The 15,962-nt window shown below is 39.8% G+C and overlaps 1 protein-coding gene across 1 annotated transcript in view; it reads right to left on the bottom strand.

Annotated features, from left to right (window-relative positions):
• Positions 1 to 15,962, bottom strand: part of LOC124555748 (rho guanine nucleotide exchange factor 17) — a 386,854-nt gene that overhangs the window by 205,554 nt on the left and 165,338 nt on the right. The window contains exon 7 of the mRNA XM_047129772.1: positions 12,248 to 12,339. Within this exon, the coding sequence (XP_046985728.1) occupies positions 12,248 to 12,339 (92 nt within the window). The remainder of the gene's footprint in view (positions 1 to 12,247; positions 12,340 to 15,962) is intronic.

The following is a 15,962-nucleotide window of genomic DNA, read 5'->3' as shown; positions in this document are numbered from 1 at the left end:
AAAAAAAAGAATTGATCAAGCCATCAATAAGTTTTACCCCATTTATAAATAACTATATCATGTTACTAGGATAGACCATTCAAATATGCTTCACCTTAAGCGTCCTGATACTGAAGCTTGATGTCGGAAAGAAGATGTGCAGTACATAATTAAGTAATAAATAAGTAATTAAGATGTAAATAAGTTCAAACATATGGTAAATAATGGTACCCCTTAAGGAAATGGCAGAAAGGGATGGGGAGAAACACCTGGTACACTCAGTGTATATCTATGGAGGCCTATGCTGAAGGGGCTATTTCAGCAGCCGTTGAGGGAACAGGGTGCAACCAACTACAGATTGTGGCACATGTTGGAACAAAAGATGCCTGTCACATGGGCTCCAAGCTCATACTTGAGTCATTCCTGTAATCATTGGATGATACTTTGATTGTGCAGGATGCCATGTGACACACAGTGTTGAGGCCACACCATTCTGCTGCACGTGTGTCAGTGAAGTGTGGTGTCATGGAAATCAGTCGTCAATAGCAGTATTGTCTGCTGTGCATGTGCAGTGGGCAGTGCAGAACAGCCAAACAGTCAGAGGAACTAGGTCAATACACCAATGTAGTCAATTGGGGCAGCACAGTGTGACAGGAAGCAACATCCTGAAAAATTAGTATTTTGTGGGAAGTATATGCCATTTTGACATGACAAGCAAAAGTGATTTTTGTTTGAACAAAAGTGAACAGGAGTCCAGTAAGAAGCTGTCTGAGGCACAATGCCAAATAAAATACAATTGCAAGGAGTTACTTGTGCAGAAGTGTGTGTTTTCTCTTATAGCAGACATGTTATTAACAAAATTATGATTTATTTGTTTTTTGCTTAAGACCCATCAAAACTTTAAATTTAGAAAAGAATACAGTCAAAGAGTTATTTTTAAATTATTCTGAGCTTATTTTTGTTTTATTGCTCTGTATTTCTGCATTGCTAACTTTTTGGTCATTTCAAAAAGTGTCAGTGACTTTACTTTCTGTATTGTATGGTTATAATTTTCTACCATATCATTTACATTTCATACTTGTGTTGTTTTTTTTGATCGAAATATGACTAGTTTGGATATCTGAATTTGATTGAACATTTGTAGTGAAGACACACTATGTAATTTATGATTTGAATTATTAACATACTTGACTTTCTACAGTCTGTTTGTTATCCATATTTGCTTGATGAGACCCTCTTTCTGAAATCATTTGACATTTTTGTTGTCAACTAATAATCAAATATTTGCTTTGATATTAATGATTTCATCAATCCAATCAAAGTCACAAGATTATTGTACACTTTTAGTATGAAAATGAGTTAGGAGTATTGTGTTGCTAAAATTTTGTAACATGTATATATCTTCTGAATATCATTCTTCTGAATGCCAATATAACAAAAAAAACTGATCTTTGTGACTAAGCAAAAAATATGTTCATGACCTACGTGAGAGCAATTGGAGCCCAGATACTTGTCCTATGCAACATAAACAAAGTTTAAATCAAATGGCTTTTATTATTACTGGACAGCCATTAGATATAGTTTCCTACAATTATACAATGCAAAGCACAAGATAGTGGTAAGCAAATGGTTTTATAGGCTACTGACTTGGATGTCTGGTGTAACAAACCCCTTCACTATAGTCAGATTGTCATAAACTTAAGTAAATGTTTATGAATAGAATATTATATGAATATACAGGGGGGAGGGGGCTTACATTGTCCTGTATAGAAAAATGTGTGAGTAAATACTGATTGTCAGAGAATTACAATGTCATTTACAGAATTTTTTTGAGATGCACTCATATAATAAAAAATCAGTTAAACTTATATTTTTTCCATATTCTGAATGTTTCAAGAATTGTTACAAGGAGATTCTAAATCCAGCAGTAGCTGTCCACAAGCACAATTTTCTGATTGCTGCTGGGATTCCTCTACTCAAGAGTGTAAGGCAAAATTATTCAAATTATCAATAATTATTTGGAAGAAAACAGCATTGGATAAGAAACTTCCTGGCAGATTAAAACTGTGTGCCCGACCGAGACTCGAACTCGGGACCTTTGCCTTTCGCGGGCAAGTGCTCTACCAACTGAGCTACCGAAGCATGACTCACGCCCGGTACTCACAGCTTTACTTCTGCCAGTACCTCGTCTCCTACCTTCCAAACTTTACAGAAGCTCTCCTGCGAACCTAGCAGAACTAGCACTCCTGAAAGAAAGGATATTGCGGAGACATGGCTTAGCCACAGCCTGGGGGATGTTTCCAGAATGAGATTTTCACTCTGCAGTGGAGTGTGCGCTGATATGAAACTTCCTGGCAGATTAAAACTGTGTGCCCGACCGAGACTCGAACTCGGGACCTTTGCCTTTCGCAGGCAAGTGCTCTACCAACTGAGCTACCTCAACAAAAATACCCAGAAGTGTTGAGAAAATAATTGAATACACAAGGGTATTATAAATGAGTCAAGGTATTTTATAAATTCACTGTAGCTGCAGCAATTCACATATTGTCACAAAATCCAACACTCATATAGAAAAATTTTGTATTGTTGCAGCTGCACTTTAGATTTCTCCCATGAGTGCAGAGCAGTGAGCAGTTAGGCTAGATGGTGACAGGTGCTGAGAAAGCACAAGTTGTGCTTGAAATGCATTCACATCAATCGACCTTGACAATGCAACAACATTTCAGAACAAAGTTCAACAAAGAACCTTCAACTTCCAACTCCATTTGGTGATGGTGCATGTATTTTAAGGCTTCAGGATGCCTCTGAAGGGGGAAATCAATGGGTTAGCCTGCAGTGACTGAAGAAATGGTTGATTGCATACAGGTGAGTTTCCACATAGCCCATAGAAATCAATGAACAGAGTAAGCAGAGAGCTGAACATACCACAACTGACCATCTGAAAGATCTTAAAGAAATGACTGAAGCTGAAGCTTCACCTCTAGCAGTTACTACGAGCCGTGAGTCCTGATGACAAAGTAAGTCATTTTTAATTTTCAGCTCAACTGCAACAGTTTATGGAAGAGGATGGGTTTTGTGAAAAACTCATCTTCACTAATGAAGCAACATTTTCTTGTGAATGGCACTGTGAAAAGGCACAGTGTGTGAATTTGTGAGACAGAGGACAACCATGCTATCATGTAGATTCATGAAAAGTTAATTTGTTCTGTGCAGTCTCACAGTTTAAAGTTTATGGTCCCTTTCTCTTCTTTGAAAAGACCGTTGCAGGACACATGTATGTGGGTATACTGGAAAATTGGCTCATACCAGAACTCAAGACCAAGAGTGTGGACTTCATCTATCAACAGAATGGTGCTCCATCACACTTTTTTCATGAAGTTCTTGAATTCTTGAAAAATAAATTGAGAAACCAAGTGATCGGTCATGGTGGGACTGATGATCAGCAAATTAATGTCATGGGCTCCACAATCTCGTGACCAAAACCAAAAGATCAGCATGCAGTTTATTACATAGTCTATTAGACAATGTGTTACATCCTTCAGTCTACGGGTGTCACTGTACCCTTGCATAAATACTATATTATACATAGTCATATCACAAACAAAATTAAATTTCATATCAATTCCACAAGCCGTAAGAAATACAGATAGAGAATCATCTTTCAACAGCTTACACGTACATTGAGTTCTTATGCATATAGGTTTGTCAATAACAAAATTAGCAGACAAATCACTTCTTGTAGCAGAATAAGACTGAGTTACCATAAATGTCCTGTATGTGATAACATCAGAAGGAGAAAAATTCTTCGAACTGGGTGCTAGAGAGCAGAGAGATGAATCACCATTAACAATAGCAACAGTCAATAATGCTTGTCCAACTTCAACTACAACATTAGTTAAAGCAAAATCAGTATGTCCACCACAAAACAGTAATGGACCATCGAGAACATCACTTTTGAAGTATCAACATCCATACTGTAGTCAGTCTCTACGTCTAAGATAGTCTTTTAGATAGCTGAATGCCAGTGACACACATGATGTAGACACAACAGGTGACTGATGTTCTGTACAGTCCACCAGAGTTTCATGATGGATGTTTTTATTTTGCTTCAACCAATGTTGCAGTAGAAGTTAAACAAGCATGGTTGACTGATGCTATTGTTCATGTTGATTCAGTTCTCTGTTCTTTGGCAACTAGGTAGGAGAATTTTCCTCCTTGTGATGTTATCACATTTATGGTAATGTAGTTGTATGCCACTACAAGAAGTGATACATCTGCTAATTTTTTTACTGACAAACCTATATGTATATCATGACTCAATGTATGTGTAAGTTGTTGAAAAATGATCCTGTATCTGTATTTCTTAGGGGTCAGGAATTGACAGGAAATTAAATTTTGTTTGTGATATGACTGTGTATGATTTCCACTGGGCAGTATCAAAGTGATTCCCACTCAAATGCACTCTACTAGTACAATCCTGTGGTGCCTGTTTTTATCATCAGGTAAAGGATTTGATCAAAAAGCTTCAAAACTACCCTTACCTCACAGAGATGGTGAAATGAAATATTACACATGGTTTGCTGCCAAACTGTGCGATGAGGAAGAAGTTTCTATGAATGTAAGCCAAATTTTTGTTTCAATGGAAGCTTTAAAACACCCACATAATTGTAAAAATGCTATGTTCAAAACATGTGCATGATGCTGAGAAAATTACTACTCCCCTGTATTTGCAATTAATATCACCCCAACATATGTATATCATTAACTATAAAATAATAAAAGTATCTAATTTTGTATATAGACCTGTAATTTATGCCTTACACTCACTTTCTTTAAATTTATTTGCAGCCTCAAATTATCCTTTGCCCTTCCTTTTCATGCCTATTACAAATATAGTATAAATACATCATATTGAGCAGAATTTCAGTTTATTTGCAGTGTAAGTAATGTAATAATTTAGAATTAAAAAAAAACAATTTCTGCATAGGGACTTGACCTCAAAATCCTTGGATTACCATCCTGTACTCTTCCTGGTGCACCAACTGCTGTCTGGAAACTTTTTCCCTGGTGCATTTATCCCACAGTTTCGCAGGGTTGGCATTGTTAGAAAAGAATTTGGCAAGGTGAATAATGTTAAGGGGTGGCTGGATGCTCTTCCTGCCCCCTCCCCCCCCCCCCCCCCCTACCCTCTGGGATTGAATTAGTGTACCCCAGCTGTCTGCGTCTAGTGTAATCCATGGAATAGTGTGAACATGTTCAGATGTCTGCGAGTCATGTAACTAAGGTGGAACAAGGGGACTAGCCTGGTATTCACCTGGGGGGATGTGGAAAACAGTCTAAAAACCACACCCAGGCTGGCCAGCACACCAGCCCTCATTGTTACTCTGCTGGGTGCATTTGATCCGGGGCTGGTGCATCTGCCCGAGTCCAGGAAGCAGCGCACTAGCAGTCTCGGCTAGCCTGGCAGGTCCACTGTCTGGAAACTACACTAGTGTTAATGGCTCATCTCTCACCTGACCCATACTAAAAATGTTATTTTTTCTAAATTCTTGGCCATCTGGAGCTCCCACATTTTTCATTTTCATTTCTGGTCAAGTCCTGCATATACCATGAATTCAAACAAAATCAGTGATGACAAGTATGTGCAGTCTCCCTGTTAGTTGTGGGGGGCAGCTCATGAGTCATTCCTGGATACCTTAGACAAGGTATGCAGGAGAGATGTGAAGTTTGGAAAGTAGGAGAGATATACTGGCAAAACCGAATTTCTGAGGCAGGTCATGAGTTGTGCCTGGGTGGTTCTGTCAGCAGGAGATTGCCCATTAATCACAGTTTGACAAACAGTTTTAAACAGTCAAGAAGTTTCAGAGAAAACTAACCAGTTTTGAATATCAAATACACTTTGTCTCTACCTACAGCCAATCCAGTAGTCATAGAAACAAATTACCTGTTCTTAGATGTGAAATAAGCTGCTGGCCATTAAAACTGCAACATCAGGAAGGATAACAAATAACAAAATTTTACTTATTGTGCATATAGAGTACAATAGGAAGAACACACCATTAAAATGCAGGAGATTTTGGGGATGAACTGAGTGCATTCAGTATACAAACACAGCTGCCATGTTTGGCAACAACAACAGCTCTAACCTGCCTGGGCATCATGCTGAACTAATCACAGATGGCAGATACAGGTATGTCATTCCATGGTACTTCAACTCTATGCCAGACTTCATCAGTCGTAGTTGCTGGCATTGAGGTAGGCCAGGATGGTATGGGCAAAGTGCAGTTGTTAATTATCTTCTTGAGAGATAACATCACAGATGCCTCAAAGACAGGGAACAGCCACCAGCCATAGCAATCAGAAATGTAATGGCTACCATTCAAATTACCATTTATGTGAAGCAGAGATGAATCTCTTATGTATGTAGTAGCACCCCTTCCATCATGCCAGGTGCTATGCCCAAATGATAATGTGAATGAAATCTGGTAATATTCATTCTCCCCAAAGCTTCCACACATGAGATATCTATCATAATCAGAACTCATGTGAAAATATGACATAGTGCCACTCTTGTGTCCTGCGTTGTCATTGGGTACACCACTGTTGGTCTCCCTATCTCTGTTGCCAATTCACGGGAATCCACAACAATGGTCACCATGCTGAAAATCTCTGATGATGTTCCAGACATCACCATACCATCCATTTGGATATTTGTTGTTCTCCAAAAAAGCCCATTTGTTGACTCAAGACACCTGATATATCTCTACGATTCTGCATGGATCATTCAACAGTATGTTTGTCCTTTCAGATACTAGTTACATGTGTGTAAATTCTGCATGGTGTGGAGTCTGACTCTCCTGAAGCCATAGATTCCATATCTGTGTTACAGTCATGGGATCTGGAATGATACAAAAAACAATATCATCAAATGACAAACCACGATCTTGAAATTTCACCATTCTGTCACTATTGAGTTCTAACATGTGCTGGTAGACATTTATTCTTCTTGCACAAGGCATAACACAATCCTCTTGCAAACTATCCACATGCAAATGTGATTTCTAAATGAGAAACCCATGTGGGGAAGCAATTACAGCTTGTGGCTTGCCACCCATATGCAAATTAGCCTTTAATGCAGAGATGGTGGGACTTCCCATCCTTCCAACTGTAGCCCACATGAGCTGTAGGTCAGTACTGGTGGGTAGCAATTCGACAAATCACATAACTTATGTAGCTTATAGTGTTCAGATTTATGCAAAAGTGAAGTATCTTGAGTTTCAGTCCAATTTGTATAGTAGTTTCCAAGAAAACTGACTTATTTCATAATTTTTAAGTGGATTAAAATGAGTTAGTAAAGGCTTAAATATTGAGTAATATGTGTAATATAGTATATAAACTTTGTCCTGAATTTTAAGTAAAATTCGAATTTTGGTAGAAAAACACGGTAGATAAACCATTCTTTTGGTTAACATAGAGGTTAGAAATTTGAGCACCATACTCAATAAGCAAAATCATGAAACTGTACCAGTTTATAGCCCTGTAAAAGTAATACTTTGAGATAAAGTACATTTTATTCAGATAATTTTGAAGGATAATGTCTACAACCAGCTCCAGTTACAGTATCTTTGTTTATTTAAGTGGACAATTTTAATCCAGATTCTCTGGAGAGGCATCCTATACCACAGGAAAAATTGACAGTTGTTTATAGTCCCAACTGGGAGAATTATTGTATTATATGGGGGGGCTGAATGAAACACTATGAGAAAAGCATGCCCACTCTGCTGTCCACACACATGAGCATTGTGCACTACATTCCAGTGCAGCCAGTCTATCATAGATGAGCTGAACACAAGACACAAATTTTTAAATATGTTTTATGAATCAGTTTTTGAAGTGATTTGTAGCTAGACAAGAAATGAGGAAACATGTTAAGAATTAGTCTTGGTGATGCAACTGTTCATGGCATAATAATGTATGGAAAGTTCGGCTTGAAAATTACAAATTATTTACAAACAAAGAAATAACTAACTGAGAGATAGAAGCACTGCATTGTCAATAGGCACACAGACAAGAGGTAGAGAGCTCAATTAGCTTTCAGAATGCACTTCCTTTTTCTAGCTGTAGGAAAAACATGCACACAAGCTCACACATACACCCTAACTCACATCCACACTCCTGTTTCTGTACATCGTGCTCAGCTGCCTACCAGCTCTTTACTGGCCCATGGTGTGTGTGCTGGGTTGAGGTGGAAGTATGGGGTGGGGTGAGGGGTGAAGTGAGGTGGGAGGTGGGGATGGGTTGGGGGGAAGCATCTAGGAGCTAATGGGAGAATGAGGACCTGTCTGTGGGCTAGCTAGAATTGCAGGTAGAGGGGGTAGGTGGCAGATGGTTGGGCCTGCGATTTTATAGACTAGGGCATGAGATAACAGCACACAATTAGCTGAATTGGGTGTGGTTACTGAGGCAGAGGAAGATGTACAACACACACACACACACACACACACACACACACACACACACACTACTGGGTGGGGGGACAGGGAGTTATTTTAGGTTTAGGTGAAGAAGGTTATGGGGCAAAAGATGTACTATAAGGATAGCTCCCATCTGCACAGCTCAGAAAAGCGGGTGTGGTGGGGAGGATCCAGAGGACATTGGTTGTGAAGTAACCACTGAAATCTCGGATGTTGTGCTCTGCTGCATGTTATGCCACTTGGTGGTCTACCTTGTTTTTTGCAACAGTTTGGTGGTGACCAGTAGTTCTAGTTGACATCTAGTGGATGTCATTCCAATGTAAAATGCTGTGCAGTGGTTGCAGCAGAGCTGGTATATAACATGGTTGCTTTCACAGGTGGCCCAGCTTCTGAAGAGGTAGGAATAGCCTATGACAGGACTGGAATAGGTGGTGCTGGGTGGGTGGATTGGGCAGGTCTTGCATCTGGGTCTTGTACAGGGGTATGATCCCTGTGGCAGGGGATTTAGGGGTGGAAGTGTCATAGGGATGGACTAGGACATTGCAGAGATTGGGTGGGTGGTGGAACACCACTTTGGGGCTGGAGGGGGGGGGGGGGGGAGGCAGGAGGTTCGAGGAAGTGTCTTGCATATGATGTCCCTCATTGGAGAGCACGATAATAGATAATAAATACTTGATGAAGGATGAGGTTCACTTGTTCCAGTCCAGAGTGGTATCAGGTGACAAGGGGACACTTCTTTGTGGTTGGTTCCTGGGATGGATGTGAGGATCAAATGTGTGTGAGGATATGGCACAGGAAATCTGTTTGTGAATTAAGTCTGCAGAGTATTGCCTGCCTGTGAAGGCCTTTGTGAGGCTTTCAGCATACTGGGCGATGGGGTTCTGCTGGCCAGAGTGGCCAAGTGGCTCTAGGCGCTACTGTCTGGAACCGCGCGATCACTACAGTCGCAGGTTTGAATCCTGCCTTGGGCATGGATGTGTGTGATGTCCTTAGGTTAGTTAGGTTTAAGTAGTTTTAAGTTCTAGGGGACTGATGACCTCAGAAGTTGAGTCCCATAGTGCCCAGAGACATTTGAACCATTTGTTGGGGTTCTCATCACTGCAGATGCATCTACCATGAGTATCCAAGCTGTATGTGAGGGATTTTCTGGTGTGAGAAGGGTGGCAGCTGTCAAAGTGGAGGTACTGTTGGTAGGTTTGAACTGGACTGAGGTGTGGATGGAGCCACCTGAGAGGAGCAGATTGACATATAGGAAGGTGGCACGATGGGTGGAGCAGGACTAGGTGAAGTGGATGGGAGAGAAGCTGTTAAGGTTGTGGAAGCAAGAGGGTAAGGTACGTGAATTTGTTTGCATACATTCCCTTCAAAGGTGAAGTAGTTATGTGTTAGGATGCAGTTGTTTAGGTGTGCAAGGTATGAAGTCATGGTTTTGCAATATGCAGGGCGTTGGGAGACAACTAGGTCCTTGGGTGTATTGGTGTGTAGGGAGGTTGCATCAACAGTGGCGAGTATGCATCCAGGTGGTAACGGTGCAGGGATGGTGGAGAGCCAGTGCAGGAAGTGGCTGATATCTTTAATGTGGTATGCTAGGTTTTGGACAGTTGGTTAGAGATGTTGATCAACAAAGGCTGAGATTCTTTCAGCAGGGCACTGTAACCAGCCACAACTGGGTGCCCAGGATTGGTAGGTTTGTGGATTTTTGGGAGCATATAGAAGGCAGGTGTGTGGGCCTTTGCAGAGGTGAGTATGGAGATGGGTTCAAGTGAGAGGATTTCAGCAGGGACTGGAGGTTATGGACTTCTGGGATTGGGTCACCCTTGCAGAGCTTTCAGGTGGTGGTGTTGGATAACTGGGGGAGGCCCTTTGCCATGTAGTTACTCCAGTTCATCACAACAATAGTGGAACCTTTGTCTGCCAGGAGGATGACAAGGTCAGGATCAATTTTTAGGTTCTGTAGGGCAGTACTTCCTTCTGTTGAAAGGCTGTTGTCCTTATGGAGGGAACTGTGGAAGGACGGTGAGGCAAAGTTGGTAGTTGGGAATTCCTAGAAGGTGACCAATGGTTGGTTAGGAGAGAATGTGCAAGGGTCATGGTTGGATGGTGGTATGAATTGAGAGGGGAAGGGTTTAATGTTGGATTGGATTGGCTTTGGTTGGAGGAGTTGGTGGCAAAGAAATGTTTGCACTGTGGGGAACAGGAGAAGGAGACTAGGTGTTTCACAGGTCCAACATGGTAAAACCTGGGAATAGGGCTGAATGTGAGACCTTTGGGCAGGACTGAAACTTCTGAGGGCCTAATGCTTTTGGTGGAGAGATTAACAACTGTTTTCTGAGATCGTTTTGGCCCTGGATTTCATGGAGTGTTGGTAGGGGTTTCTGGAGGATGTGATAGGTTGAAAAGGTCAGGTATGCAGTGTCTGGATGTCATAAGGTGCTGATGAGGATGAACACTGTGGGTAGGACGAGGGTTGGATAATGGTAGCCCAAGGGACCTTCTCTCCCATCCACTTCACCAGTTCCTCCTCCACCCATTATGCCACCTTCCTAGCCTTCAATCTCCTCCTCTCAGATGGCTCCAGCCACACTTTGGTTCACATCAGACCCGCCAATCACCAACAGTACTTCCATTTTGACAGCTGCCACTCCTTCCACACCAAAAAATCCCTCTCATGCAGTTTGACTACCCATGATAGATGCGTCTGTAGTGGTGAGAACTCCATTGCCCAGTATGCTGAAGGCCTCACAATAGCCTTAACGAAGAGGCAGTACTCTGCAGACCTAATTCATAAACATATATCCTGTGTCATACCCTCACACACACCTGATCCTCACATCCACCCCAAGAACCAACCACAGAGAAGTGTCTCCTTGTCACCCAATAGCACCCTAGAGTGGAACAACTGAACCACATCATTCGTCAAGCATTTATTATCTATCATCATGCCCTGAAATGAGGAACATACTACCCAAGACACTTCCTACAACCACCCCCCACCCCCTCCCCAAAGTGGTGTTGCTGCCCACCCAACCTACCCTATAATCTTGTCCATCCCCCCAACCCCTACCACAGGGGCCATACCAATGTGGAAGACCCAGATGCAAGACCTGCCCAATCCACCCACCCAGCACCACCTTCTCCAGTCCTGTCACAGGATTACCCTATCTCATCAAACAGTGGGCTACCTGTGAAAGCAGCCATGTTATATACTAGCTCTGCTGTAACCACTGCACAGCATTTTACATTGGTATGACAACCCACCAGCTGTCAACTAGAATAAATGGCCACCACAAAACGGTTGCCAAAAACTAGGTAGACCACCCAGTGACATAACATGCAGCAGAGCACAACATGTGAGATTTTGATGGCTGCTTCACAACAAATGCCATCTCGATCTGAAATGTTAAACATTTACATATCCAAGCACAGTACACTTTATGCCATTGGCATTTGTCGCTCACATCCTTCATGATATTGCAGTTCTAGTGGCCAACAATGTATGACTGATCTTGTAAACATGCATCACTAGTTTAGCGTTGAATCACTGAAAACCATGGTTCATCTAAGTACAGGAGAGTATTTATAACTTATAAAGACAGTACATACTTATTATACAAAATGAGATGTGGAACTAGATACCTAAATAGAAGACAGAAAGGAGTGTATATTTTCATTACTATTTCAAAGATTAGTTTTTGCTTTGAAGCACACTTATTATTTGCTAGTTAACAGAAGAATATGAATTGCTAAGCAAAATTAAATTTACAATACTGTGAAGAATAAAGTCTGTATCATACGTTTTACTATCTCAACATCTTCAAGGAGGAGTCTCATCGCCATTCTGTGTTTGTTTCCTTCCAACTGCTGGATCAGGTTTGCTGGGAGGATGCTGAAACAGAACAGTATTCCAAAATTTAGTATTTTAATTTAAGATATGTTGCTAAAATTGCTTCAGACTAATAAAAGGCATCAATTCATCATATAGTTTAGGTGGAATAACTTGGACAGTGTTGACAGCAAAATAAAAAAGTACAAGTTTGAATTATCATTACTAGGACATAATTCATTGCCTGCAACTAGAAAAGTAGTAAAAATGAAAAGGTATAGAAAAGTGTCACACACAACTTTAACAGTTTAGCTGTGCTTCTGACAAGCTTAGCAGTCATGCATCATTTTCCTACACCTTTAATTTTACTTTTAATACCAAGCGAGGTGGTGCAGTGGTTAGCATACTGGACTCACTTTCAGGAGTGCAATCCTCTGCCACTGTGACAATGTCAGTGTATGTTCCATCATTCAATTGTGTTAAAATAAAATGGAAAAAATTAAAACTAAAAAACTATTACATCTATTGTATTATATGTTTCCTTAATTCACTTCCAACGAAACACACTTTTTGTCTGCATTTTTTAAAATATCCTTATGGTGTACTTAGAAGTTTTTGCATGTGAATAAAATGTCCAGTTCATTGTTGTTAATGAGCTAGAGTTACTTCACATACATATTTTAATTTTTTATTTGCTAGTCACTTCTGGAAGGGGTTTATGGAGAAGAGAGAGGAAACTATAGCCACATCTGCGAGTGTTATGTACAGTTTAGTTGTGTAAATGATGCAACTACCAATTTGCTCACATAATGTTGCCAACAAAGAAATAGGAGCAGTGTTTTATGACTCATGTACTTTACCCACAGAACACTAGACTGACGTATAGAGCACTTACACTGAGGTGACAAAAGTCATGGGATAGCAATATATGGACATACAGTTGGGGGTAGTATCACATACACAAGATATAAAAGGGCAGTGCATTGGCAGAGCTGTAATTTGTACTTGGGTGATTTGTATAAAGGTTTCTGACATGATTATGGCTGCACAGGAGGAATTAACAGACTTTGAATGTGGAATGGTAATTGGAACTAGATACATGGGACATTCCATTTTGGAAATCATTATGGAATTCAGTATTCTGAGATCCATAGTGTCAAGTGCATGCCAAGAATATCAAATTTCAGGCATTACCTCTCATCATGCAGTGGCTTAGGGCCTTCACTTAATGACACAGAGCAGTGGCTGTTGCATAGAGTTGACACAGCTAGCAAACAAGCAACACTGTGGAAATAACTGCCAAAATCAGAGTGGGATATATAATATGAAGGTATTCATTAGAACAGAGTGGAGAAATTTGATGTTAGTGGGCTATGGTAGATGACTACTGATGTGAGTATCTTTACCAACACCTGCAGTGCCTCTCCTGGGCTCATTACCATTTCAGTTGGACCCTAGATGACTGTAAAACTGTGGTCTGGCCAAATGAGCCCTGATTTCGGTTGGTAAGAGCTGATAGTAGGGATTAAGTGTGACACAGGCCCCATGAAACCATGGACACAGGTCATGAACAAGGCAATGTGCAAGTTGGTGGTGGCTCCATATGGGTGTGAGTGGTGTTTACAAGAAATAAACTGCATCCTCTGGTCAAACTGTACTGAACAGTTACTGGAAGTGGTTATGTTCAGCTATTAGGATACCATTTTCAGCCATTCGTGGACATCATATTTCTGACCAACAATGGAATTTTTGTTTATAATTGGTCTGAAGAACATTCTGTAGAACTGAAGCGAATGATTTGGCCACCCATATTGCCCGACATGAATCCCATAAAACATTTTATGGTCCATAATTTAGAAATTTGTACATATACAAAATCCTGCACAGGCAACACTTTTGGATTATGGATGGCTATAGAGGCAGTACGGCTCAGTATTTCTGCGGGGGACTCCCAACAACTCCTTGTTAATTTCTTTAAAGTCAGTACTGCCATTAGACTGTTTTTTTTTTTATTTGCAGTGTTACATTTACACAATCACGATTTTGGCTTTAAGTTGCCATTATCAAGTGTTTTAATGTTATACAGTGCCTAAGATGGCATACTGTCATATTTAAAATATACTATTAGGCATATTGTCTAAGGGTCACTATTTCTGGTAAAAGCCATGCCATCTTAGGCAATGTATAACATTAAAACACTTGATAGTGGCAACTTAAAGCCGAGATCATGATTGTGTGAATGTAACACTGCAAATAGAAAATCAGTCTAATGGCGGTACTGACTTTAAAGAAATATATTATGACTGTGGCCCCACATTATGAAAAAATTATTAAACTTCTTGTTAAGTTGCTGCACAATACCGGGCAAAATTAGGTCTGACATTATATTAGGAGGTATCCCATGTATTTTGTCATCTCCATGTATATTCCATATAAATGCTGCCGAAACTGCTTTAGTAACTGACAGATGTTTATAGCAATATACATTTCTACAGTTCTGACACAACTGAAAGGTTATCACGTTAAAGGGGCTACATAACAAAACTTACTTTCTAGGTTATTCAGAATAAACTTTGTTCAAATAACGTAAATGTATGTATACACTACCCCACATTATCACTTGCTCATTGACTTTAAGAAAGCAAGTTATCACTTGGCATGACCCAAAAATAACAAACATTTGCTTTCCTAAATAAATCTGCACTGCATTGCTAAACAGGCTAAGTCCACCAAACAATTTTTTTAGTACTTCTATCTCCAGTAATCAATTTATAGTTCAGTCTTGGCACCATTCACTGTAAGATTGTTTGTGCACCTCAGGGAGGTATTCCTTCATACTTCTGATGTCTCTTTTCTTCTCTGAAAACCATCCTTTTGTACCAGTGACCTCACTGAATGTGATCATTTTGAAAAGTTCATCTTGTCACCCTTTTTCCAACAATCTAATCATTTCCCTACCTCTAATCTCAGCAAGTGTCTTTTCTATTTGAATTACCTCAGGCATGGTAATTGTAATCCATGAGGCAGAATTTACATTTACCTTAGTTGTGTTAATGATTGTATAGCTTCTTGTGAAATCAAATCAAATCACATTAAATTTTATTATCACATAAAGCATCTCATACAATCAAAGATTGTGACATAGGTGACTTGTTAATTCTAACATTACATACAGACTAATAAAATTAAAATAAGGTTATAACACATTTCTTGTTACTTCTTCAGATACAAATTATTTTACATGGTTATCATAAAAAAATATCTATGCTTATAATACTGTACATTTGCTATTACTTCTTTATACAGAAACTGTTATAAATTGTTGTCAGTCAAGAAATCTTCTACACTGGTAATTGCATTTAGTTTTCAGATGTTTTTCCAGGTCTCCTTCAGTATTTTTTTTTTTTTTTTTTTTTTTTTTTTAGATTTTGATTACAATTCCCCTTTCAGATTTTATTTGTAAATTTCATGGCCATGAAATGTGGAGCTTCTTCAATAGTTTTAGTCTATGGGTACATAAAATGTTACTTAATCTGTGTGTAGTCTCATACTGATGCAATAAGTAGGTGCCCTAAAAAAGTTGTGGGTTTCTTTGTGAAAATGGACAATAGATCCATGACGGTCTGCTGAAAATTAATGCCTCAAGATTTTTTATGTGAAAAATCTTAAAGCTTTTTAAATAAAAC

The sequence above is a fragment of the Schistocerca americana genome, chromosome X, assembly GCF_021461395.2.
Source record: "Schistocerca americana isolate TAMUIC-IGC-003095 chromosome X, iqSchAmer2.1, whole genome shotgun sequence".
Classification (NCBI taxonomy): Eukaryota; Metazoa; Arthropoda; class Insecta; order Orthoptera; family Acrididae; genus Schistocerca; species Schistocerca americana.
This window is presented reverse-complemented; position numbering and strand designations above follow the sequence as displayed.